The 24,528-nt window shown below is 52.5% G+C and overlaps 6 protein-coding genes across 6 annotated transcripts; all 6 read right to left on the reverse strand.

Annotated features, from left to right (window-relative positions):
* Positions 1–4,058: 4,058 nt before the first annotated feature.
* On the reverse strand, positions 4,059–6,200 carry MYCGRDRAFT_97719 (uncharacterized protein; the record flags this gene model as incomplete). Its single annotated transcript, XM_003847245.1, has 5 exons — positions 4,059–4,140; positions 4,693–4,696; positions 4,860–5,063; positions 5,521–5,939; positions 6,097–6,200. 5 exons carry the CDS (start codon positions 6,198–6,200, stop codon positions 4,059–4,061), a joined length of 813 nt encoding a protein of 270 aa, XP_003847293.1.
* A 2,717-nt stretch (positions 6,201–8,917) lies between these two features.
* Positions 8,918–9,670, reverse strand: MYCGRDRAFT_97720 (uncharacterized protein; the record flags this gene model as incomplete). Its single annotated transcript, XM_003847244.1, has 2 exons — positions 8,918–9,310; positions 9,614–9,670. 2 exons carry the CDS (start codon positions 9,668–9,670, stop codon positions 8,918–8,920), a joined length of 450 nt encoding a protein of 149 aa, XP_003847292.1.
* A 1,491-nt stretch (positions 9,671–11,161) lies between these two features.
* MYCGRDRAFT_97721 (uncharacterized protein) lies at positions 11,162–12,134 on the reverse strand (the record flags this gene model as incomplete). The annotated part of the gene is made up of 2 exons (XM_003847243.1): positions 11,162–11,924; positions 12,085–12,134. The coding sequence occupies 2 exons, from the start codon at positions 12,132–12,134 to the stop codon at positions 11,162–11,164; spliced, it is 813 nt and encodes a 270-aa protein (XP_003847291.1).
* Positions 12,135–12,694: 560 nt separating this feature from the next.
* Positions 12,695–14,151, reverse strand: MYCGRDRAFT_97722 (uncharacterized protein; the record flags this gene model as incomplete). Its single annotated transcript, XM_003847242.1, has 4 exons — positions 12,695–12,760; positions 13,093–13,238; positions 13,653–13,712; positions 13,956–14,151. 4 exons carry the CDS (start codon positions 14,149–14,151, stop codon positions 12,695–12,697), a joined length of 468 nt encoding a protein of 155 aa, XP_003847290.1.
* Positions 14,152–16,947: 2,796 nt separating this feature from the next.
* Positions 16,948–17,808, reverse strand: MYCGRDRAFT_97723 (uncharacterized protein; the record flags this gene model as incomplete). Its single annotated transcript, XM_003847241.1, has 4 exons — positions 16,948–17,001; positions 17,212–17,465; positions 17,548–17,730; positions 17,790–17,808. The coding sequence occupies 4 exons, from the start codon at positions 17,806–17,808 to the stop codon at positions 16,948–16,950; spliced, it is 510 nt and encodes a 169-aa protein (XP_003847289.1).
* A 5,811-nt stretch (positions 17,809–23,619) lies between these two features.
* Positions 23,620–24,267, reverse strand: MYCGRDRAFT_97724 (uncharacterized protein; the record flags this gene model as incomplete). Its single annotated transcript, XM_003847240.1, has 1 exon — positions 23,620–24,267. The coding sequence occupies one exon, from the start codon at positions 24,265–24,267 to the stop codon at positions 23,620–23,622; it is 648 nt and encodes a 215-aa protein (XP_003847288.1).
* Between the last annotated feature and the right edge of the window lie 261 nt (positions 24,268–24,528).

A 24,528-nucleotide genomic window follows, 5' to 3' on the forward strand; every position in this document is an offset into this window, starting at 1 on the left:
TCCGGAGCCTCGGACTCTTAAAGAGGCCCTAAAGTCCCTAGATGTAAAGATGTAGAAAGTAGTAGTGGACAAGGAATATAACAGCTTAATCGAAAACGGCACCTAGGTAGTCGTGCCCCTTCCCCCGGGCCGGAAGGCACTTACATTAAAGTAGGTCCTAAAGCTAAAACTTAGACCCTCGGGCGAGATTCTTATATATAAAGCGAGGGTAGTCGCTCGTGGTTTTTAGTAAGTTAAAGGTTTCGACTTTATAGAGACCTACGCTAGCGTCGTTAAGGCGTCTACGTACCGGTTAATATTTACAAAGATCGCGCTTACGGGCTAGGTCTACTATTAAATAGACTTCGTTATAGCTTTCCTAAACGGCAACGTAGATAAGGAGATCTACGTGTACCCCCCCGAAGGCTACTACTAGAATAGTATAGTCCTAAAACTCCTTAAAGCTCTTTACGGGTTAAAGCAATTACCCCGTTAGTAGTACAAAAAGCTTCGAGCTTAGCTTATTAGTATAGGATAGATCGTTTCCGTCTTCGACGAGTACGTCTTCTATAACTTAGTATTGCAACTCTTTATTACGATCTACGTCGACGACATTAATATCTTCGGTCCTACGAAGGAACACATCGACGTGTTTAAAGTAGAAGTTAGCGCTACCTTTAAAATAATAGACTACGGACTAGTCTCCTAGTACCTAGGCATAAAAGTGGAGTGTTCTACCGAGGGCGTCTACATCTACTAGGAGAATTTCGTACGCTAAGCGCTAAACCGCTACAATCTTGCTAGTACAAAACCGGCATTAATCCTACTAGATCCCTCGAAAAAGCTTTAGAACAATACTTCCTTAACTATTTCGCCGGAATTTAAATCGGAATATATGTCCCTTATTAGCTCCCTAAACTACCTCTAAACTAAGACACGCTAGGATCTGTCCTACGTAGTAGGACTATTATTAAGGTACATAGCTAACCCGGATTAATCCTATATAGATATAGTTCTTCGTTAATACGTATATCTCTCTAAGACAGTAGAAGACGGCCTATTCTATTAGGCCGGAGGTAACCCTATACTAGAGGTGTTTGTAGATAGCGACTACTCTTAATGTGCGGACACGGCGCGGTCTACAACAGGATAGGTAGCAACCCTTGCCGGCTCGCCTATCTCTTAGTTATTATATAGGTAGAAGACTGTCTCTATATCGTCGACCGAGGTAGAGTACATCGCCGCATCCGACGCCTACAAAGAGGCCTTATAGCTTATAGGTTTCTTTAACGAGATAAGTGAACATATAGGAACTCGATCTTAAAATTTAGTAGATTTACGTATCGACAACGCCTCTACGATTAAGCTTTCTAAGAATCTAGAGTTCTATAGCAGAACGAAACATATCTATAACCGCTATTATTTTATCCGCGAACATGTAGAGAGCGGAGCTATTCGACCTGTCTAGATCGTAGGAAGCGACAACCCTACCGACCTGTTTACTAAGGCACTTCTACTACCTACCTTTACAAAGCTTAAGAAAACCCTCGGTATTTCGACCTTACCTCGACAACCGTCCGCTTAGAGCCTAAGCGACCGCTTAAGGGGGAGCGACCGGTAAGGCACTCGAGCTAGGGGGAGTATTAAAAGAAGACTCTTTGTGCCTTACCGTATGTGTCCGGATCCGGAAGGAATAAGTAGAGGACTTGTTCCTTACGCCGGATACGGAAGGAACAAAGGTTCCGGATTAGTGCTAGCTCGTATAGCCTAGCACTAATAGGCAGTGCCTTCTGCACTGCCTCTTAGATAGATTAACTAACTACACTTTAGTTTAAGATAAAGACTACTAGTATAGAATATTCTATAATCGTACTAAGAAATCTTTTTAAATAAGGGCGACGAGACGATAGCGACGGCGACGACGGCGACGACGTAGAATAATATTATCTATACTAGCGGGAGCCTCTCTAATACGACGATATATATACTATAGAAACTCGTAAGGTATCGTAGATATATAATAATACCGCCGAAGTAGTCTACGTATTCGGTAATTAAAGAAATAAGTAAATCCGCCGACTTAGATATATAGGACACGATCCGATAGGCTTAGACCATATTAGAGTAGAGTTCGCTAGACCTAACCTATAATAAAGCTAGAGTTAACTTTACCTTTACGATTAAGCTTAAGACCTATACGTAAGGATAATATATCTACTACTTCCTCGCCTCTTACCGGACAACGCTCTTCGTTACGAGGTACTCCTACTCTACCTAAAATTTACTATAGATATATATAAGGTTATATTCTAGGGTCTCTACGCTTTCGTAGTTAGTCGGCTTTACTCCTACAAATATCTACGTATATAAAGATCTATCTCTCTTACGGCACATCGTTAGGAGCGTACACTCTTAAAGGGTCTAATAAGATACTAGCGGCTTCGAATGTAGACACTTACTCGCGATAGGGATCTCCTACCTTATACCGTTACCTCGTTATAGCCTATAGAAGACTACGGACCACAAGCCTACTTAAACCGCCTCTAGCTTAGCAAAGTAGTGCTCTCCTTATATAGAGGCTTAACTCCGAGTGTACTACCTTAAGACCGAACATAGGGGCGTTAAACCCAGTACGACTAAAGTCGGGTCGCATTAGTCGCATTGCTACAATATCCCGCTTGCGAGTACGATGTAGCCGCAACAAGATGATACGTTAGAAACAAGGACTTCGCCTAGTATTGCGACATTATCTTTCGCGATCTCTCGAGACGCCGGGGCAGGGAATACCTCCGAGACACGAAAGACATCGGTCATTCGAATGGCCCAGAGTTATTGAAGCGGCTGCTGTGTTCCGAACGTACGCTCAGTCATGGGAACGATGTTCGACCCAGCACATCTCAAGACCCGAGCTCCACGACGCCCGGTCATGCACGCACCACTTCGAGGCATCAATCTCCTTCGACAGGAAGGCAAGCTCGAATGGTCCGCTTATCGAGCGTCAGGCTTAGGGTTAGGGTTATGCATCACTCTCGACGGATCTCAACCACGTCCTTCGCCGCAGGCGGTATCAGCATAGCTACCAGGCTGATAGATGGTAGCAGTAATGCTACCCTGCAATGACGGATACATTGAGACAGCGGAATGGGATAAAATGTGGTGGTTTTGCTTTGATGTGAGACATAGCATGAGTCAACTGACCTACAATACATACGAGAAGCCACGTCGTCTGCTGCACTTTTTGTATGTGTCACTCGCGAGTGGCAGTAAAGCCGCACAGTTCCACAGCACCTCTATGCAGAGGCAGCCTTTTGATTTTACGAAACCTCAGGATCTTCTCAGCACTTCATTGAACATCGCCGGCTTCACCATCGCCCTGCAGCTCGGATCAGCGCGAACACATACCGTATCTCCTACCTGGGCTAAGTTGTCTCCGCCTCCTCCTCTTTCAGCATCTCTCCTGCTCCTGCCACATGATCCACCTATCGTACAAACACTGCGCTCCTTTTTTCGTTAGTACATTGCATCTTTTGCTCCTCACTTTCTGCCTCTTCAATTCATTCTCGCCATCGAGATCCCCCTCCCCCGCCTACTAGATTAGTATTGTTGCGGAGCGGAGCCTGTAGCAAACCCGGCAGTTCCGTTGCAGCTGCACTCTAGCAACGTATAAAAGTCTTCAGACAGGCGTTGCTGGGTTTCGAGGACAGCGTTCATGCCCGTGTCGAAGCAGTACTCGGCAAGTGGAAGCCGAAGTATGTCAACGTGGTGAGGTAGTAGGTGAGTCGACTGTCGACAAATTGGAACGACAGGAGACCAAGGCAAAGTTCAAGACAGCATCAATACAATGCTGAACGTGGCATTTCACCTCGTCGAAGCCGTCCAGGTCGTACTCAAAGCCGTCGGCCATGGCGAGGGAGGAAGTGGCTGCCTTTTTGCCGAGAGATCTCTGCTGTACATGGCATGCCTGGCATACTCGCATGCAAACACCGGCTGGTCAACCCTGAACAACGCGGACGCCCCGAGATACCGATCGAGCTGGGTTCAACGCTCGTGCATCGTCAAGACGGACCTTGGCTGTGACTTCAGGCCAACACCTCGCCAAGCGATGCCTCCGCGATGTAGCGAGCCTTCCAGCCACTACGACCGAACATTTCGAGAGATGACCTTAGTCATTGTAGCAAGCTCATAATCCAGGGAATCGAGATCGGTGAAGTTCCACGAGTTGGCTGAGCGCACGGCCTTACCGTATGTGGCCTGCTTGCGCCGGTGTAGCTGCTACATAGACATTGTTGCCATTTGACTGTTCGAGAGCTCTGATGTCGGCCGGAGAAGTGTCGTGATCAACTCGGTTCCATTGTCGTCGCTGCGATCAGCTGAAAGAGTCATTTGGAGCAGGTCGGTCCAAGTTGAGGATCCGACGAGGAACTTTGTGACTTTGTCGGCCGAAGATGTATCGTAATCAGCTCGATTCCATCCTCGTCGCTGCGATCAGCTGAAAGATTCCTTTAACACAGGTCGAACCAGATTGAGAGTCCGGCGAGAGACTTTGTCGGTCCGGAGAGGTGTCATGATCAGCTCGATTCCATCGTCGTCGCTACGATCAGCTGGAAGAGTCTTTTGGAGCAGGTCGGACTAGGTTACCTGACCGAGTAAGCAACTTAGAAGCTGAGAAGATTTTAGTGGAAGCATCGGCATTGACATGCGTGAGGTACTCACCTTCCTAGAAGTAACGTAGCAAATGCACACCGTGGCAAGCCTGCGATGCCTCTGTGACTGCATTGCGTCTCGAATCTGAGGCGGGCCTGCCTCGGGCATGATTCACTTACTTGAACGAGCTAGCGGAGCCAGATCCTGTGGTACCTCATCGACGACTAAAGACATACGAAGTTTTTCCGAAGTAGCAACCTTCGAGTGACCAATATCGTCGAAGATGGCGCAGATAAGGCGGGTAGGTGAGAGAGTGCGGTATGCAATTGGCCGGACTGTCGGCGCTGTGGCCTTGTGCGGGTTGTGAAGGCGTCGCCTTTGCTGACCATCGAGTGAGGCGAGACGAGAACCCTCGCGATTCTCGTCCGAGAGTGGCAAATCTGTGCTATCCAGCTCCTATGTTGCAGGCAAGCAAGTGATCGGGTAGAAGCCAAGATTGTTCTCAAATTGTGATGATGGTTCGGCTGATTGGTCATGCAGTGGAGCGATAGGCTGCGCTGGGATGGTGAGTGGCTGCCGTGCAGGACGGTGCGCAGAATCGAGTGCCTGTGAGATCCAAATCTTCAAATCGTGGAACGGCGGTTGAAGGTCAAGTCTTGAAGGTCAAACAGTCATCCATTTAGGATATCAGGCAGACTCGGCCAAACTATGTCTCCAAATCCATACTCAACTCGTACGGATATCGTGGAATCAGCGCCCTTCACAGCACCACCCGCAAGTCCGTTGTCCATGGTCATCGTCTTTTCACTTTGACCCGATTGATCAACGTCGTCAACTCAGCTGCGAGCCATGTTTGTCCCGCTCATCACTGCCTCTTGTCCGCGATATTCTCCACACAGTAGTCACTGGTCTGCAATTCTCGTCCAGCAATACCGCGCTCTTTGCGGTCTTTCCAGTTCGCCTTCCCGAGATCGATGAGCGCCTCCTTGTCCCAATTTCCGAAGAAGTTGTATACCTTCCTCCCAAATCCGCCGGTAACCAGGTCGATGATGACACGCCGGAGCGGCGAGCCGAGTCTGGTATTCTCGTAGATGTACGGTACAATGTCCACTGGGAAGCTGCGTTCGTGCTTGCTGGCAATCAGGACAAGCTCGGCGATCGCTTCGTTCTGCAGGAGTGGAACCGCACGTGCGTCGCCAAAGACCCAGAGTTGGCTGAGCATTGTAAGGGTTTCGCGTGGTTCGAGCACGGGCATGCGGCGAAAGTGGGTCCAGTAGACGAAAGCTTCGAACGTGTCGGGATCGTCGGTGGGAAGACTGATGTTGCCCGTCGTTGCTTCAATGAAATGTCCCCTCAAGGCGCCCTTGAAGTAGCCGGAGTAGTGACAGAGGATGTCCTTGTGGACTTGGAAGGTGCGCTGGTTGTCTACTGGTCCGACGTCGATCTGGATCAGGTCGCTTCTGAAGCACTCACTGTGAGCGGGTCAGCTGGTGCGACTGACACGAATCCCGTGGACAGACTGACTTTGGAGGGAGACTTGCGCGGTCAATGTAGATGACTTCGCGTGAGATGGACATGTCGAAGATCTGAGATCAGGGCGGCGGGCGGAATGTTTGGTGTGTGGGCCGGTGCTTGAGCTTCTGGACGTTCAAGTGGAAATTGGAGAAAGTGAGGAGGAGAGAGGAGAGGTCAGAAGAGAAAAAGTGGCGAGAGAAGAAAGATAGTCGGCGACATGGATGAGTAAGAGAGCGCGCCTACCTCACATCCAAGCCGATTACCACGCGGGCAGCGCGGCGATGGTAGAGAGGATGTGCGACAATCAGCGACATTGCTCACCGCGGCGCATGTCGCGTAGAAGGCAGGAGCCTTCCGACTCACCGTGACGCGATCTGACATCTGACACTGTTTATCACCTTCTCCTGAAGTCGAACACCGCACAACAGTCCACCTCGTGCATGTTGATCAGTCGGTGCTGTTCACCTGGAAGCGCAGCTCGGATCGCAAGGGACGAGAGAGGTGGTGAAGGCGATGACGTGATCGGGCGGTGACCGTTCGAACGCGGGGAGGGAGCGGGTGATGTGATTTCTTCGAGGTGCGACTGGTCGGTGTGGATGTCGAGACGCCGTAGGGTGCGTGGAGTATGGTTGCTCGTGAAGCATGTGAAGTGCTGCGGTGAAGAACAGGAATGTGGAGACGGCCATTTCCTGCCTGAGGCACCAACAATCTATTGCCAGGATCTCTCAAACCGAGACAACTTCCAACGACAACACCTCATCCATCTCTTCCTGGCGTATTCATCTGGATCAGATTCGACAAGCTCGAAGCACTCAGAATCATGGAACGATTCTGTCTACGCACAGGTCTTCCTGAGTGAGAACTTGCCGACCAGTGTGCGTGTCACTGTCTTGACAGCAGTGGGGGTATCTTCGGCGAGCCTGGACCGAAGGACATGGTGGCCTGGATAACGCGGTGAGGGCCTGCTTTGAGTTGGTGGGGATGGCGGAGGCGGCGTCGTTGGAGCCACAGATGGCGTCGGCGAAAGGGATTGACGCTAGAAGAGGGATGCTGGTTCGTAGATGTTAAGGAGGAGGACTAAGTATAGGCGGTTGAAGGATAAGCGAGGAGGGCGGACCTTTAACTAGAGAGCATGCGTAAGTGCAGTGTCGAGGAACGTAAGATTCTAGGCCGTAATGTAGTCCCAGGACCTTTCGCAAAGAGCAAAGAGTTAACTAGCGGCAAATCCCTACCCGCGGGCGGCGGAGACTCTACAACGCTCCGGGACGATTAACGAACTGCTACCGAAACCCATTAAGGATCATTCGCTTAAGTTCTGATCTATAAAGCGAACCGAAGTACTGCTACTAGCTAGAGGACCGTATCCTCTATTAATTATAGTCTCCTAGGCTACCGCGTACTCGACCCTCCTCTTCGTCGGGAAGGGGCACCCGGAGCTTCGCAAGCTGAAACCTCGGGAGGTACCAAGAACGGCGCACATCCGATCGTCGCGAGTGAAGCATACGACAAGCTTGACCGAGACAAGGGCGAAGTCTTGTATCATTCCATTTCTGGCAGTCATGAGAAGCATAATCCCAAAAAGCATGCAGAAAAACCAGAACGCCGCATGCATTTCTTCGAACGCACAATCCGGTCAGAGTTCTGCGAAACAAGTCTCAACATCGTTATGCTCCGATAGAGGGCATTCCCTATGGTGAGCTGTATGCGGCCATCAGTATGCAGCGACCAACGAACGTCAAGGGCGGTTCATATAGACAGTTCCGTCTCGGAAGAACTGTTCCTGCTTTTTAGAAGCAATACAGTTCTACCGCTCCACACGCTATGCTCCTCTCTCGCAACTACGGTTACTGAGTTCAACGACGTCTCGCGCTCTGGCTCTCGTTATAAATCTTCTCCGCTCTACCTTCCACACTACCTTTGTTTGCTCCAGAGAACATCTTCCTCGCTCCAACTCCACCCTACCCTCGTTTGCTCTAGAGAACATCTTCCTCGCTACATCATTACTCTCTAGGACTCCAGTCGAAGCTCAATGCTGAGGTTCAGGAAATTCAGCTCACCGCCAAAGTGCTACTCAACCGGAGGGGCACTCGAGGGCTATAATGGCGCAAAGACCTTTGCCGCATCGCTGAATGACTGGCGATGAACGGCGGGCCAACTTACCGGAAGCCGAGGGCTGCGCTCAAAAGGTTGCGGAGTCATTCTGCGATTGCTACAACGTCGCGCGCATGCACCCTACTCGACCGGGTCAAGTCGAGGAAGCCAAGGCTCAGTCTGGCAGTCAATGTTACATGGGAACTCTTGCAGACCACCCTCGACGTCTCACATGCGGATCTGGAAATTGTTACTCGTTTAGATGCCCACCAACTCCGGAGTCGATGTAGAGCCAGCATTGCAGCAGCGTTGGCATACTCCAAACGTCGCCAGCGAGCCTTATTGCCGACTTTGGCTATGCACGTGGAACTCTTGCACATAGCCTCCATCGCAGCACTCAGCGAAGCTCGTGCCGTCTTACGCTGGGCGCACACGCCGTGGATCGAGTCTTGTCTTGACCTGAGCTATCTCGCCGTGTCCAGAATCGTCAACAAGTCAGCAGATTTGTGGCGGCCAGGAAGGGTATTACGATCTGCGGAGCAGGGTGGCAAGATCGAGCGCCGTCGAAGAAGAAAATGTCAATTTCGAGCTGGAAAGATGGGAACAACCCGATGCCACGAGCGCTGGATCAAAGCAAAACAGCTGCATGCCGTATGTGCGTTTGTTGGAGCCTTGATGAGAATCCCGATCATCGGCCGTTGTAGCCGATGTCGGTCCTTGCGTCAGACGTGCCGTACAACGAGTCTGAAGAGATCAAGGCACGACTCGGCGCAACGGCGGGTTTTTTTAAGTACTTCCTCGTCATCTTCGACGTCTCACAAGGCACGTTCGCGAAGCTTTCAAAAATCGCTTGAACGACTCCTGCTTCCTCCTTCCACAACGCCGTCTTCAGTAATGATGTCTTCGTCAACATCGTCTTCGACAGCGGCTCCTTCAACGATGTCTCCTTCATCAGCGTCTGCTGGAACAACACCTCCTGCCAGACCTCGAACCTAGCCACCCCATTCTCCAAGGGCAAGTTGTTCCCCTTTGGGTGACAGAACTCTGAATCTATCGGGTGCGAATCGAGAGAGTGACGTAGCTGGAAGCAATCCAAGAAGGTGTTCTCGTTGGCTTGCAAGGAAGAAAGGGATCTCGACGAGCCATCGTCAATCCTGCCGTCATGCTGCACCGAGGGCCATGTCCGTGGTCCCTAGAGTTGGCTACTGGCTGCATAGACCTCTGGTCCGGCTGATGGGAAAAGCTGCAGATGATGTACGTGCATCATGTTGCATCATGTTATAACCGGTGACTTGAGCTTGAGTGGAAAGTGGGACCAACGGGTCAGTTGTGAAGAGGGACAACGGTCGATTCTGGCTGGCCAATGCTGAACCAAGACGCTCACCAGAACTCCGCCAAGACGGTCCACGATGTTGGCAGCATGACAGTGATTCACAGCCATTTCGGCGGCGAGGTCGAAGATGTTGAAGCTTGTAGGACCGTGACGTAGCTGAGGTCGATGACAAAAGTCCTTCAAGCCGTTCGAAGACAACGCAGCCGGACACTCGATGTCAGGGATCAGACTGCTCAATACTAACAGCCGGGCTAATATCGTATGCAGGTGAAAATTTGCCATGTACTTGGCTCCCTCTCTTCAATACGCCTAGCTTCCTTGGACGGGTCCTCGTTATCCGCCTTATCCTTTTCCGGACGCCACACAACTAAACTGTGGAGCCCGACCAGTGATCAGCCAGACATTATCGCTTCAGCCGATATGCCACCGTCCGAGGCCCTGAGTGAGCTTCTCACCTCGACGCTGGTACTGGATCTTCAGCTGCCGGGTCTCAAGCCGACTGAATCGGCGTATTGGAACGGGAGCCGATATCAGAGTATGCTGGAGATACATTTCCCGATCCACTGTTGGTCGATCCGAAGTCGGGGGAGTATGTACTGTGGTTGAAACGATACGGCGTCTCGTTCGTGGTTGCTGCGGCTGCTGATGCTGGTGAGTGTTGACTACCAACTTCGAGGTCGTCGCCATCGTCAGCAGCTGCAGCAGCGTTGAGTGTTAGCGACAAGATTCACCTTGGGTCCTCGTCCGCTGGTAATACGGCGAAGCTCAATGGGATCATTCAAGCACTCTGCTAACGCTCCATCGTGAGCTAAGAGATGAAACCCACCTCTCATCCACAACGACTTCCTCGTCATCGACGTCTGAGCCAGCAAAGAGGATCAAAGCCCAGCTATCCAGTGCAATGAGTCACTCGGAGCTACCTGCCAGGCTGCCACCGAATGCGCGAGGAAGTGTATAATCGCCTCATTAAGAACACCACCTTTGTTATCTTAATGCAGACTGAAGGAGGACGTCGGTGAAGTAGATGCCGCTCGCACTCCTGAAGCGGCTTCGAGGTGTCACCATCAAGTTTTACCGGGACGGAATTACTCCAATTGTGCTTTCGCCATCCGGCCATCTTGGAACGAAATCGCTCCAATGGTGCTCTCACGCTCTGACAAGGGATGGAAAATCGTATCATGGTGCAGCAAGGACATGGCTCACAGCTGAATAGCTCAAATTACATTGCGTTTGATTCCGCTGGTCCTCCGTTATCAGTGTGTGGAATTTGAAGACCCGGAAAGTGAAACCTCCACGTTCACCTGGTCGTCCTTGATGCCTCTGATGATGCACTTCACTCTGGCGTTTCCCATGCCAGTCTTGCGTGTCTCAGACGTAGTTCCATGTGAGGTCGGATACAATTCGCTGAAGTCGATCAGCGGCGCTTTCATTTGCTATTGTTGTCGGTCCTCATCTTGTTGTGTTGGAATGTAGCATTGGAATCCTGACGTCCATCCACTACTCTCGAAACGAACACCCTTCAGCTCTCTAAATGAGTGGATCAACACCGATTTCCATGATAAGCGGCGGACTTTGAAGGCTTACCCGCCATCTTCATCTTCAACCTGAACCTCGCGGAGGAGTGCTGTCGTACAAATCCACATCGTCCTCCTCGGTGAAACGTGGACCCGAAGGCGGCGTTGATAGGCGTCTGGGATGAATATGATGTTGCGGAGGTCCCATTGTACCCGACACGGAGCCAAGAGGTGGAGCATAGAAAGGCGGAGGTGGTCGGGCAGATATAGCATTGCCGCTGAGAGAGTGGCCATCCGAGGGACAGCGCATGGAAGATCCTGCATGCGATGATGCTGCGTTGACATTTGGGGCTTTGCCCGCTTGTTCGAACAAGTTGATGGTCCGAGAATTGGCTGAAGAGCTGGTCGGGTTGTTGACCACACTGTATGCATCCGAAGCATATGTCCTGTCCTTGTGGAGTTGGTTTAAGCTAGACGTCCCTTCCAGCGGACTCGATTCGTGCCTCCAAGATCTCTGCAAATCTCCATCCGCGGCGAGTTGACCTGCTGACCCGCCAGTCTCCCCGTCCGAACGTGCACATGGTCGATATGTCACCCAATTCGACCCAGTCGCCCAAGCCTTATCAGATCCTGATGGCATTGCAGTTGAACTCAGTCCTTGCCGCCGAAAAGGAGAGAAGCCCATCTTTCTCTCTGAAGCCTCCTGCTGCTGTTCCAGGCGGACCTTGTCATCGAGGAATTTGCGCTGCTGCTTTTTGCGGACCAGTGTACGTGGTGAATGCTTTTTTGGGTCCGGAGAAGACAAGTATTCGTAGTCGGAGTCGGAGTCGGAGTCCATGGCTTGAATTCTTCCCATTTCGTGTTATGGAATCGTAGTTAAGGACATAGAACAACGGAAGACACCGAACAACATTCTGGAAAATGTTCCCAGGAAAGATCGACAGCGTGACATGGCCCTTGCATGATACGGCATGCAGAAACTTTCTTGTGTAACATTCTGAAACTGACCTGCAGTGAAAGTGGACCGCCATGCAGCGTTGTGCGATGTACCCATGCATGTCGATGCATACGCCACAACCTCGGGTTGAAGCAAGGGAGACCAGGTCACTGGGCTCCAACGAGGTGGTATCTTGGTTCCCGGCTTGGTCTTTCCAAGAACATCCGCATTAATACCATTCATCGCGACAGCGTTGTTACGGCGTCATTCATATCTACCGTCAGCACGGTGAATCGTATTTGATGACGGCGCCAACGGTCGGCTCTCGCTCTCAATGTTCCGTCTTGCGAGCCAGCCAGCTAATGAAGAAAGGACCTAGGTGATGGAGTTCGAGAGAGGCAGCTGACAAGATGGCGGTATGGGAAAGAGTCGGCTGATGGCTAATCGACATCTTCAAGGCAATCCCACGCCAGGCTCAAGATGTCGCATTCCACTGGGCAAGCTTGATTCTCGGACCGCCTCATGTTGTGAGGAGTTATCTGCTAGAGGATACTCATCGCCGCCAATCGAGTTGCTCTCTTTCACGTCTTTCATTTCGTCAACCTTATCGGATGGGATGTCGAATGCTCAGTACTTCTCTCTCCTTCTCGCTGCACTCTCGCTCTACTCTGCACGTCTTCTTCAGCCCACATCCTCGCAGACGGTTTCGATTGTCTTCACTGGTGCACCCATATCAGCCTTCAATCCCTGTCAGCCAGATCCGTAGTGTGCACAAGCCTGCGTTTCTCTGCTCCTAGCATGACGATAGTGTTCGTGGGTCAAAGAGGTCTCGGGACGAGTGTACTCATCCTCAACGCTGTGATGAGAGCTTTGAAGACTCAGGCTAGGGCGGAACGCTAGACGATCTTAATGTTGATCCTGGTACGTTGTGGTCGAGTACCATCCTGGCGGAGAGTATCGAAGTCGGAAGAAGTGAGGATCCCAGGGCATAACATCGTACTGTTGTTGCTCTTGATGCCGGTCTGGTGGATCGTGATGATGCGGCTGAAGTAGGTCTCGTTGTGGAGTCACAGACATACCTCTGCAAAGCTTTTCAGCTCATGTGTGAGACGAGCAATATTGGTGACGACGCCGGACGGAGCGAGACGTCCTCCGCTGAGAGTGTTCTCGGTCCAGCCAACACAAACGTGGCCATCGACACCGCCGGTACATATTACAAACACTACTGTCCGGGAGCATCCGCACAGAATCAACAGATATATTCCACAGACTTGCCCTCTCCAACCAATCAAGTAAAACCGCCCATTTGGCCGCTTCGCAAGAAATCGGGCTTGTAGTAATATAACGATTTGGAAAGGTTTTCTGGACTCGTGCAGTTTCTTTTGCTGTTTCGTTCGTTGGGCACGCAAAAGGAGACTTCTGCTTTTGGCCCGAGAATTGATTGGGGGATCGTGCCGTTGTTTGTCTGATGTTGTTTTGTTGTTATGTGCCGATGTCGCACGAGTTCGAGCCTGAGTTCACACGCTAAGTGATGAGACACATGTTGTTTTGAGATACGAAGACATTGGAACTGATGTAAAGGAAAGGAAGAGGAGACACCAACAGAAGATGCTCTTCAATCAGCCCGAGATTCACTTACACTTCAAGCTGGCTTGCTTGTACAGGCTAGCCGTGCCTGGCGCATGCCCGACCTTAGTAGCTTCAGCATTCCAGGAAGCTCTTGCAAAAGACGACGTCCTTAGCAGACATGTCTCGCTTGATGCTGTGTCTGGACGATCGCTTCTTCAGGTATGGGAATAAGTCGCCCCACGAACCTTATACCACCGCCCAGGGTCAGATCTGTCACTGCCAGCCCGGTGTGAATGGACATCCTCCTCACAGCAGTAGTCTCCGCGACTGCGGCCGAGTGTCAGCTTGAGCAGGAGGTATCAAAACAGCACACATTCCATATCAAGGCTGCCTGCTGCGGTTCCGTTCAAACTGATCCGCTCGAAGGGCGTGGCGCAGGCAGAGTCCTCGCAAGGAGGCGACCGGCAGAAGGAGAATCGGGATCGGGATCGGACGGCTCGATCCAAATTTGACTGGTCGCTGTAGCACGATGATTTCGCCGGTGTTCGCGATGACGGCATTCCCATCATTGTGTCACATCGTCCACTAGCGAGACGTCTTGGAGGAAGAGGACCAGCAGGTCATTCCGTCGGAATGCAAGTCACTGGAAAGGTGTTGATGGAGCGTAAAGGTCGATGCCCGACAAGCGATCCAAATAATGGACTCCTGATGACGGCCTTGGGCAGAATGATGGCCGACGTCTACGGTCTTGGACCTGGAGGAAATGGCGTATCTCAATCCTGATCGATGCTGACGGCGTGCTCATGTAGGCGAAGTCGCTTTGATTTTGTGAAAGACCGAGCAAGACTCGTCGTCGCCGTATTCGATCTGGTACTAGCGTTGCCTGACTTCTCAGCTTCACTTCCTCCTTCTTCCTGTCAACATTCATCACAACATTTTTACCATCACCATGCCGGGTGTATGGGAGCCGACACGAGGTACCATTCCGTGTGCACGCTGAGCTCCCCGTTCTCCGGAACGCCAACCATCGCCGACAGAGAGAAGAGGGCACGACGCACTCCCAGCATGAGCTTAACGGCCGCTAACATTCCATCACAGGCCACCTCTTCAGCTGCGACGCCCGAAACGCTCGAGCACGAAATACCTCCGCGACACGAGTTGCCATTCAAGGTACCTGGAAGTCGCAGAAGCGGCTCCTCTCGACCGAGCAGCTCGGCACTTTCTCTGCCTCCGCTGAGGAGGCCCACGACTGCTGACATTCGTCCAATTGCGGCTCAAGCCACCTCTTCACCCAACTCCTTGACCTGCCTCCCTTCACATCTTCGTGATGGCGCCACACCACTCACCGACTTCTCCCACCTCACTTCTGTCGGCACATCAACTCAAGCGCGAGCACGGCTTCCTTCTAATCCGAATGCAAAGGCTTGAAGCCATTGCTGGAATCGATTCGCGCAATGAGACCATCGAGACGAACGCTACCAGACCATTTAGACGCACGCTACGAGACCATCGAGACGAACGCTACGAGGCCATCGAGCCGAACGCTACGAGGCCATCGAGATGCAGGCTGACAGATCATCGAGACGAACGCTACCAAGCGCAATCTTGCTGTGCGCAGCAAGTGCGCACGCTGAAACACGGCGGCAAGAATGAAGCTGAAGAAGACCGGAAAGAGGTCATGTCTCGGCTCGAGACAATCAGCTCCGAAATGGAAGCTATCGCCAAGCAGATCGCCATCATCGAAGATCAGGAGTGGCAGACCGATGAGAACTGGGAGCGCTGGAAAAGCTGGGCAAGGAGATGGATGCTGCTCAGACCAGCGCTGGAGAAGCCAGGCAAGGAGATGGACCACGCCGGAGAAGCTGGCCAAGCAGATGGACGCTGTTCAGACCGGCTCGGACGATTCTGGTTGAGATGAAAGATCAGGTGAAGGCGGACCGAAGCGGACTCGAGTCGATGGCTGAAGAGGTCGGAGATGAGCTGAAGGCGCAGAACGCGAAGCTCGCCGAGCAGAAGGAGTTGACGATGATACTCAGACAGAGCAGACATGAACGTGGCTAGCTAGACCGTATCAAAGCAGCCATTCATTCTCGCCATCTCATGCCGCTTCCATTCTCTAAAAGTCGAAATTGTTGCTCCACAGCACAGTCGGCTCGTCTCGATTTGTAGCTGGCCTCTGTGACACCCGTATCAAGGTCGTCGGCAAGCATGAAGGTCGCCAGGCTTCGGCAATGTACATCTTGAGCGTGAAGAAGCTGGATTTGGCCGCCGGATGGTGGGCGAGACTCCCCGATCTGGCAAGCTTGAGTCACCACCAGATGGTTCTGCAGACTGCGCCTTCAACTTCAGAGGAGCGCATCGGCGATTGCGAGGCTATGACCTTTGCCACACCACGGCAGGGATGTCCACGGCGTTTGATGCTGCGTCTTGACTGATGCCGCTGTACTTGTGCCTGCAAGCTTGTTTAGCCGGAGTCCCAGGATACCTGCTGCAATACCTGCACGCTTATTTGCACAATATGCTGTAGTACCTGTCATGGTACCTGGCACGGTGCCTGTACGCTTGTTTAGCCGACATACTTCGGTACCTGCCATGCGACCTGTCAGTTCTACAGATAGGAGCCGAAGACGAAGCATGCACGCTGTTCGCCTTCAACTCGATCAGATTCTTGTTCTTGTCCTCGTCTCAAATGTCTCGGACCCAGGCTCGACGGCGTTCGGCAGGGGTGAGATCCACGAAGACCAACACCGAGCCTTCGATGCTAGTCTGGAGTTGATCTGACAGCGAAATGACAAGTGACATGCGGACATGGAAGCCGACTTGAGTGTCAAAGCCAGCGACACTCCCGTTTCCAGCCGGTTAAGGAACTTTGCGACGAGAGACCGACTTCATGCCATTGGCCCATCTTTCGTATGCCGGTATGCGGGAGCGATTGTGCCAAAAGACCGCTCGCGTAAGTTCCAAACTTCGAGCTTTCCAGGATTCAAAGGCAAGAACGCAGGTCTAAGCAATGCTGAATGTAGCAACCCAAGTCTTTCGGCTTGCCAGATTTATGGGAGCTAGAAACGCCGGTCTCGGGTTACGAAGGACAACGCAATGGGAAAGTCAATTGCGACCAGGCCACTTCTTTGAATTTGGCCGTGGACGCAACCTCAAGAGCTGGACAGTCACGCATATTTCTTTGCACCTTGAGGTTCTTTTCAGTGCCTGAAATGGTAGATGCGTTCGCTTTTCCTGGATCTTTGCTAGACTTTTGTCTGGCCGACCTTCCTCCTCTTCTTCGGCCGCGGTGTTGGTGTTGGTGGTGGTGGCGGTGGTGAAGATGAAGCATCTTGAGCACTGCGCTTTCGCATTCGTTTCGGCTTCTAAGGCTTTCCGGCCGGTCGGTTTGCTGCTCCTGGCTGGACTTTGCGAACTGGCTACTGGGACTGTGGAGTCGACTGTAAGGTTCTCCTACCATAGCCGACAATAGTGCCTCCCGCGATAACCTTACATCTCCAGATTCCACCTTGCACGTCGCCGATCTAACTCTCCAACATCGACTTCTGCGCTATACACGGCCAGGTCCTCGCGAGCAATCTCGACTTTAGCTTACGCTTCGCCGTATCCTTTCTATCCTACCAACTCACTACCAACCGGCAGGATAGCAGCTCCGCTTGCCAGACCGCGATCGACACGTCGTTTCCACAGTGCAGGAAGTCGATGTCCCTGAATCGTATACTCCTCAAATTGGCACTATCAGCAGACGTTGCTAGTGTAGCTACTTCGAGCGCTGGTATGACAACACCTGCGACCAGCCGATCGGGATGCACTAGTGCCGGCCAAGGCAGATGTGGATGAGGCGAGGGATTAAGACTTTCTTGCGCTTCTGGAGACTCTGTTCCTACAAAAATGATCCAGCGGCTGGCTCGAGTCTCATGCTCCAGAAGCTGTACAAAGATACTAGTGTCAAAGAGAGATCGCACCTGCTAGAGAGGCATGCTTTTGCCACGTCCACGTCGGGAACGGCTTCTGTAAGACCTTCTTCAGGCCGGATGTGGCGCTCAGAATCGCCACCAGCCTAGAGGTGGGTGGGACCGCGGTGAGTGAAGGTGAGGCGAATCTGGAAGATCCAGACGAAGCCACGTCATATTTGCGCGAGGTGAGAACTGTGATGAAGGTCAGTCGTTGCTGGTCGTTGCTACACGTGTCCGCAGACTTCGCGTACCTTCGTAGGAGTAGAACATGGCGAAGGTGGTGATGTGAAGCTTCAAGCGGAAATCATAGCGAGTTGGTGCGGCGCCCGATAGGAGATGAAGGAGTTCTTAGCGCAAAGGCCGCCGGAAAAGAACGTCATGGCGAACAGCAGGGCCTAGCAAGGCTGGGCGGTGACAGGCCGGTGCGCAGCTAGCAGAAGACAGCGTAAGGAGAAGGGGTGGTGATGAGCCGGTGCGCAGCTGGCAGATGAGGGTTGTTTAAGGCCTCCTCAAGACGTAGCTACCGAACGCGTTCTCCGCAGGAGTTTTGTTCGAGGCCTTCCAATCGTGCCTATGTGAACGTCAGCTGCCTGTTGCTCCCTCCACATGTTGTAGCATTGCTGGCTTACCTTGTTAGTACAACGTAGAAAAGACCGTGATCGCGATTGTTGGTGTCATGCTTCACAGGCGCATTTGAAGGAGGCGGTTCCTTACAGCGACGGCTCCAAATAATCTTGTGCTTTTCGGCTCGGAAATGAGCAGCATTGCAATAAGCCTCCAGATCGACCACGAACTCTGAGACAGGATGAGCCTCTTCTTACGCTCTGTCTGAGCAACACGGACAGATCGAACGTGTCGGACAGGGCTCACACCGCAGGCGGAGATTTTGCCATAGTGAGCGCCCCGGGCGAAGTTGGCAAAAGCAGACCCACCCTAGCACTCTGTCGATGAGCTCCTTGCCTAACCGCGCCGCACGACTACAGTTGTTCGATCACTTTTCCCGCCAGCGACAGAAGACCCGGGGTAGAGAAGAGCTACGTTGAGCACCGGTACGGACCTTGTTGAAACGGTTGGCCTTGAGATAGTCGTAGATAGTGCATAGCACATGTCCGGCCGTGAAGCATTCGGTTTAAGCGTCGGTGTCGGTTCTCGGGTGGCTCTGAATGGACTCCCGCATTGGCGAGAGCGATGACCTCTCTGCTCGGTGCTGTCAGTATCGCGGGTGGCGTCTTCGCGATTAACATAGCTGTGTCGAGCCTATCGTCGAGATGCTGTGCGGAAAAGAAGAGCGAAGAAGCAGTAGTCATTCTTCGTGGGCTCGTGCGTTCTGATAGAGTAGCTGTCGGGCCAGATATATTATGTCATTTCGACAACATAACTGCTTTGCTTAAGGCAGACGAAGCGGAAAGCATCGCAGTACAAGTGGAGATAGACAGTGCGGAGGAGACAGCCAGCCAGCACTACGCTCCCTTTCTCTGTTCGTTCTTAGAGGATAGCATTGTGAATTGAGACGCCGTACGTGGCAGGTGTGGTAGTCCTTGTGGTACTTGTGATACTCGCGGCGCTTCTGGTGCTTGTGATTCTTGCTGGCGATGCTCCGTAAAAAGTGTCAAAATCGTTGCCACTGCCATACTCATCGTCACCATCATATGGACTGCGGTCGGCATCTTCGCCCTTCCAATCGTAGGCGGGACTAGACCAAGACATGATAGCGCGACTTTCATAGTGTGGTTGAGGAGGTGAATGGAGGCGAGATTACGCCGAGATATGATGGCGCGGCTTTCATGACCTGGTCGAGGGGATGGATGAGGTATGGACCTTCGAGCCTGGTCTGCTTCTGTTCCTGATGTCGCGGTGGGAGGGAAGCCGAAAGGCGCGCGGTGCCGGCTTCTGTCCCAGATCCTGCGGCGGTGAGAGGGAAGTTGAAGGGCGCGGTGCCGTGATCAGGATCCTCACTGGTCGAGACCGGCTTCTCGACACGAGGAGGTGGTATCGCGATTTGAGATGCGGTACGTGGTATGCCTACCGGTGTGTGTGGCGCTTAGAGGGCTTGAGGCGAGGGACGGTCACCAGTCAAGATCGGCTCCTTGTCGTGAGGAGGTGCCATCGTGACTTGAGATGCGGTACGTGGTATGCCTACCGGTGCTTGTGCCGCTTGAATCGCTTGAGGAGTCTTCGTGTACAAATGTCTCAAAGTCGGTGCCATTGCCATGATCGTGGTCACCACCGAGTGCGTCCGAAGGTCCGTTGCTTGCGGCAGGTTGACTTGGGCGAATGTTCGGAGAGACCTGATGTGTGCTTTCCCTTGCACCGAGTGAAGGAGTGGTCGGTGAATGAATTTTGGCACCCAATACCGCCAAAACGTCAACGTCGTGTTTGGCGACATTGCTCGCGGCAGTCGGAGCTTGGTATTTGGTCGTTCGAATAATGGTTGTCGCCGATCAATGAACTTTGTCGTCCAATTCCGCCAATGCATTAATGATGTAGTTGGAGGGATTGCTTATGGTTACTGTAGCTTGAGAATGTGTCATCCGAGTAGTGGTCTCCACGAGGGTCTGTTCGTGCGCAGCATCCGGCATCGCATCATCGGATCGAGTTCTCCGAATGAAGTGCCGCTTGATTCGTCCCTCAAAGTCGACTAACTGGTGCCTTCTCAAAACCATCCTCATCAATCGCCGCCGCCTGGTGGATCTGCGTCACGGATGAGGTGTTGCTGTTGTCGGGAGATGAGGTACGAGTGTGTAAGAGAGCATCGTCGTCGCCGACCATGGACTCCATGTCATCGCGTCGCGGAGAGCCGTGACTTCGAAGTCGGTGCCGGAATTCGATTTCGGTGCTCGGTTGAAGGGTTTGGCCAGATCTGCGCCGATGGCAGAGAGGTGTCAGATAGCACTGGCGTCGGATGTTGAGACCTTTTGCTCGTTGCGAGTCGCTTGGCCCATTTTGTTGCCCAGAAAGCCAGACTTGCGCATGTTAATTGGAAGAAGATGCACATGTGCCGACCCATGGTCAGCACATAAGTCAATTTTCAGCTGCCACAGCACTCCTCCGCCCAGCCTGGGCTGAGGGAAGGTGTGCCGCGGAGAGTCTCATCTTGAGACTGCCGGAGCGTTGGCGATCGAAACGTGAACGCAAGTAGGAAGGGCTCGTTCAACTTATTCATGGTATTCGTGACCTAACCTGGCGTTGCGCGAGAGGGCAGGAACTGTCGCCTCGGGCTTTGGGAGTGTTTGTCGCGAGCATCTGGTGCGCTATTAGTAGCTCTCTTGGCTGAGAGTATTAGGCTGAGGGTTATGGCACATCTACAGCAGTGGTAGCAGGCGTAGAATCTTTCGCAGGCTTCTTGAGAGCTCAATCTGCTTGGCCAGCTTCACGCTCTGCGCCTTCAGCTCATCAGCTCATCGCTGAATACTTCAAGTGTGATCAGGTTTACCGCCACTAAATCGAGTCCGCTCTAAGCCGCCTTTACCTGATCCTTTATGTCAGTCAGCGTTTTCCATGCCTTGGCTGTCTGAGCAGCGCCCATCTCCTTGTCCAGCTTTTCCAACGCACACGCGTTTACCTGAAGATTGCGTGTCCTTTTTTCCCCTCTTGATCGTATCCAAACCCGTGATCTCCAGTGACAGATGGACACAACCCTTCTGCGTCGCGCATTTCCATCTCCAGCGCACAATTCCAGACTTCATGCCTCGAACGTCCACATGTCGCCGCTATTGTGCCCTGATCTTCGACCGACAGTCGTCTAACGCCTGCTCCATAGTACTCAGCTCTGATCCCACAGGTTCAGACACCTTCGGTAGAGGAGCAGTCAGGTTGCCCCTCTTTTGTCCCGCTGTTCAAGATGTCGATTTACGGAGCCGTCTCGTGAAGCCGAGGCTGGAGCTGTCGACTGTCCGTGCCGTTTCGGTTCGTATTATAAAGCTTCAGTATCGTATTCTGTGCCTGTCTATCTCTTCCAACCTAACTCAGGCTTGACCGCATCACCGATGAATAGGCAGTGGTGTGAGGACTTCGCAAGCGTTGCGGTCTTTTGCGTTCACGAGCGATTTGATGTGCTGGTTCTTGCTGCGGGACTGGTTAGGGCCTCTCGCCGCTGGATCGTGGTGTTCCCTCGGCTTGAGTGAACGATTTGTTCTTATTGGCGGAAGAGTGAGAGTCGGCGGATGGGAGCTGCTGTTGACGTGGGAAGCTGAACTTGCGCCACGTTGGCGAGCTGGGAACTGGACGTTTGAGACAGCGGGATCGCGAGAAGACATCTTGACACAGCGCAGAGAACAGAAAATAAAAGCGTGGAGCCAGATGTGGATGAAGGATGAGAATCGTCCACGGGTCGAAGTGAAGTGCGAGATTCCTTCTTGAAGCTGGCTCACTACGTCAGAGTCTCGACTTCCCTCGTCGGATCACAACGCGTCTTGATCAAGATCCACATGTCGAGGAAACAATCTGAGGAGGCCAAAATGTTTCTTAGGCATCAGACTGTATGTCTGTCTCTCAATGTTTTTTTTGAGCATTGTAGCGCGAGCCTGCAGATTGAATCTTGCGTATTGGCTCGCTGGATTGGAAGCCTCAGGCATCACCCGCGCCGCGACTTCCTGACAATTCAACTTCACCTTCACGCTCGAAACCTACTTCTCTCGACCATTCCTTCGGATTGCTCACATCTCCGGCTCTTCTCGGGCCAGCTCCACGACACGGCCCACGAACCCAGGATACAGCCCTCCGCTCAGACCGAGTTCCGCAAAACAGTCAATGAGTTGAAGAGCTATCAGACACACCACCGCGGCGGTATGAGGAGGATGGGGAGTGGACTTCGAAAGGCGATGATCCGTCTTTCCTTCGAGGATGAGTGACCGGGCTCGCAAGATCAGCCGATTGTTCTGGAAGGATGGTGTGCTCCGCCAGAGGACTTCTTTGGCGGAGAAGGACTTTGACAGCGACGTCGATCCCGTTCTGAGCTTCCCGAGCAGACTTCTCGCCCGCACCCACCCAGGCAGCCGTCTCGATCAAATCAACCGCCAGGATAGCTTACAGCATTGGTCTGTTGTTGTAAGAGGAGGGTCTGCTGCGCCAGAACCGTGATTGTGACGCCGAGTGGACTGGCAAAGGCGATGGGAGGATATTTTGTGGGAGGAAGGTCTGCTCCGCCAGAGCGCCGAAGGTGACGGCGAGTGGACTGGCAAAGGCGGTGGGAGGACCTTTGGTGGAAGGAGGGTCTGCTCCGCCAGAACGGTGCTGGTGACGGCAAATGCGCTGGCCAAGACACTGGATCTTCCGAGGATGAGCGGTCGGGCTCGCAGAATCGGCCAGTGCTTGGCAGAGCTGGGTCTGCCCCGCCAGAAGACTTCTTCGGCGAGAATGACTCTGAAAACAACAGCGACATGAACCCGGATGCGAGGGAGCCACTGGCTGTGGACCGTATCAGCCTTCACGAGCTCCCCAAGCAGACTTCTCGCCCGAGTCTACCCAGTCAGGCGTCTCGATCAAATCAACCTTCAGGCCAGCCCAGCCGATCAGATTCCCTACATTACCGACGGCACGGACCACCGAAACCATTGCGATGCCGAGTCTCACGAGCCCGCCGGTGCGGAACGAGCCTCCAGGAGGTAGTGCTCCACTCCCATGGTCTTCGTCGCCTCTCTAACACTTCAGTTCTGCGACGCCGCCTCACAAGTGAATTTCTCTCTCCGCATGGCAGCCGTCATGTTCGGATAGCGGCGACAAAACGCACTCATCATACCAGGGCCGAGCTCACGAAGCGCCGAAGACTTGGTTGGAATGTTTGAAATGTATGTAAGGGAGATATGCACGAGCATACAACTGAACTGATGAGTCCAATCCTAACCTCAAATGAATGGTAGAACGTAGGTGCAGACTGGACGTGAAATATGCGCTGTAAACTCTTCAACGGTCTCAAGAAAAGCCCCATTTTTATCATCAATAACTGTTGTCCAGTTGGCCAGCATCATTTCTCTGCAGATAAGTTTGCAGTTCTGATACGAAACAGCCAGACTTTCCATCCTTTTCTCATCTACACCCTTCTGCACATGCCCTTCCTTCTCTCCCGCCACTCTCACTGAGCCTTCACAAATGTTCCCAAGTATCAGCATCAGCAGGCCGAACATTCGTATCACAATCACCCCACGGCCAAGCCTTCAACTCCTCCACCCTCTCCAACAACTCCCTCACCAGTCCATCCATCGTATAAGCATCATGCCACCTACCCCTACCCGCCGACGTCGTCCACCGACTCCCCGCAGCGAACTGATGACTCAACTGCCATCGGTCATACTTGATGCTACGCGGCTGGACGATCAGCATCTTGCGCCAGCTGCCTTCCCAGTCGCTCTCCTCCAGTTCCTTCATGTGATCGATTGGGTCGAAGATGAGGTGGATGTCCAGGAAGCCGAAGAAGTTGAGCTTATTCTTGCGGTAGTGTTGGACTTCGATGTCGACGCTGTGGATTCCGATGCGATGCTTTTGTGAGAGGAGGAGCGGGTTAATCGGGTTGACCTCGATCTCGGAGTCGTCTGCTGTCTGTGGTGCTGGCCATTTCACGCGGAAGAAGAGTTCTTCCTGGAGACGCTTCGATCCTTGAATCGTTTGGAGGAATTGCTGGGAGACTCGTTGGCTGGGGAGGAGAGTGCGCAGATCGTCGACTTGGAGGAGGATTTGCTCGAGGAGCTCGGGAGTTTGGAAGGTGCTTTGCATTGCGTTGTTGGTGGTAGCCATGTTTTGGCACGTTGCCTGATAGCCAAGAATCAGAAATGTTGTCTCTTCGCAGGATGTTTGGTAGTAGATTACATACTTGACTCTGTTCTGGCCGGCCTACTTGATGAACCTTTGATGTCGCAATTTCGTAACAATAACAAGGTGATAGTTGATGTCAGGAGGAAGGAGAAATATATATGCATCAGTGCTGGCTGGACAGAACCTTGCTGAAGGACGGAAGCCTGCAGGAAATCCGGCTGCGTCAACTTCGACGGCGACGGT

Source organism: Zymoseptoria tritici, chromosome 16 (genome assembly GCF_000219625.1).
Source record: "Zymoseptoria tritici IPO323 chromosome 16, whole genome shotgun sequence".
In the NCBI taxonomy this organism is placed as follows: Eukaryota; Fungi; Ascomycota; class Dothideomycetes; order Mycosphaerellales; family Mycosphaerellaceae; genus Zymoseptoria; species Zymoseptoria tritici.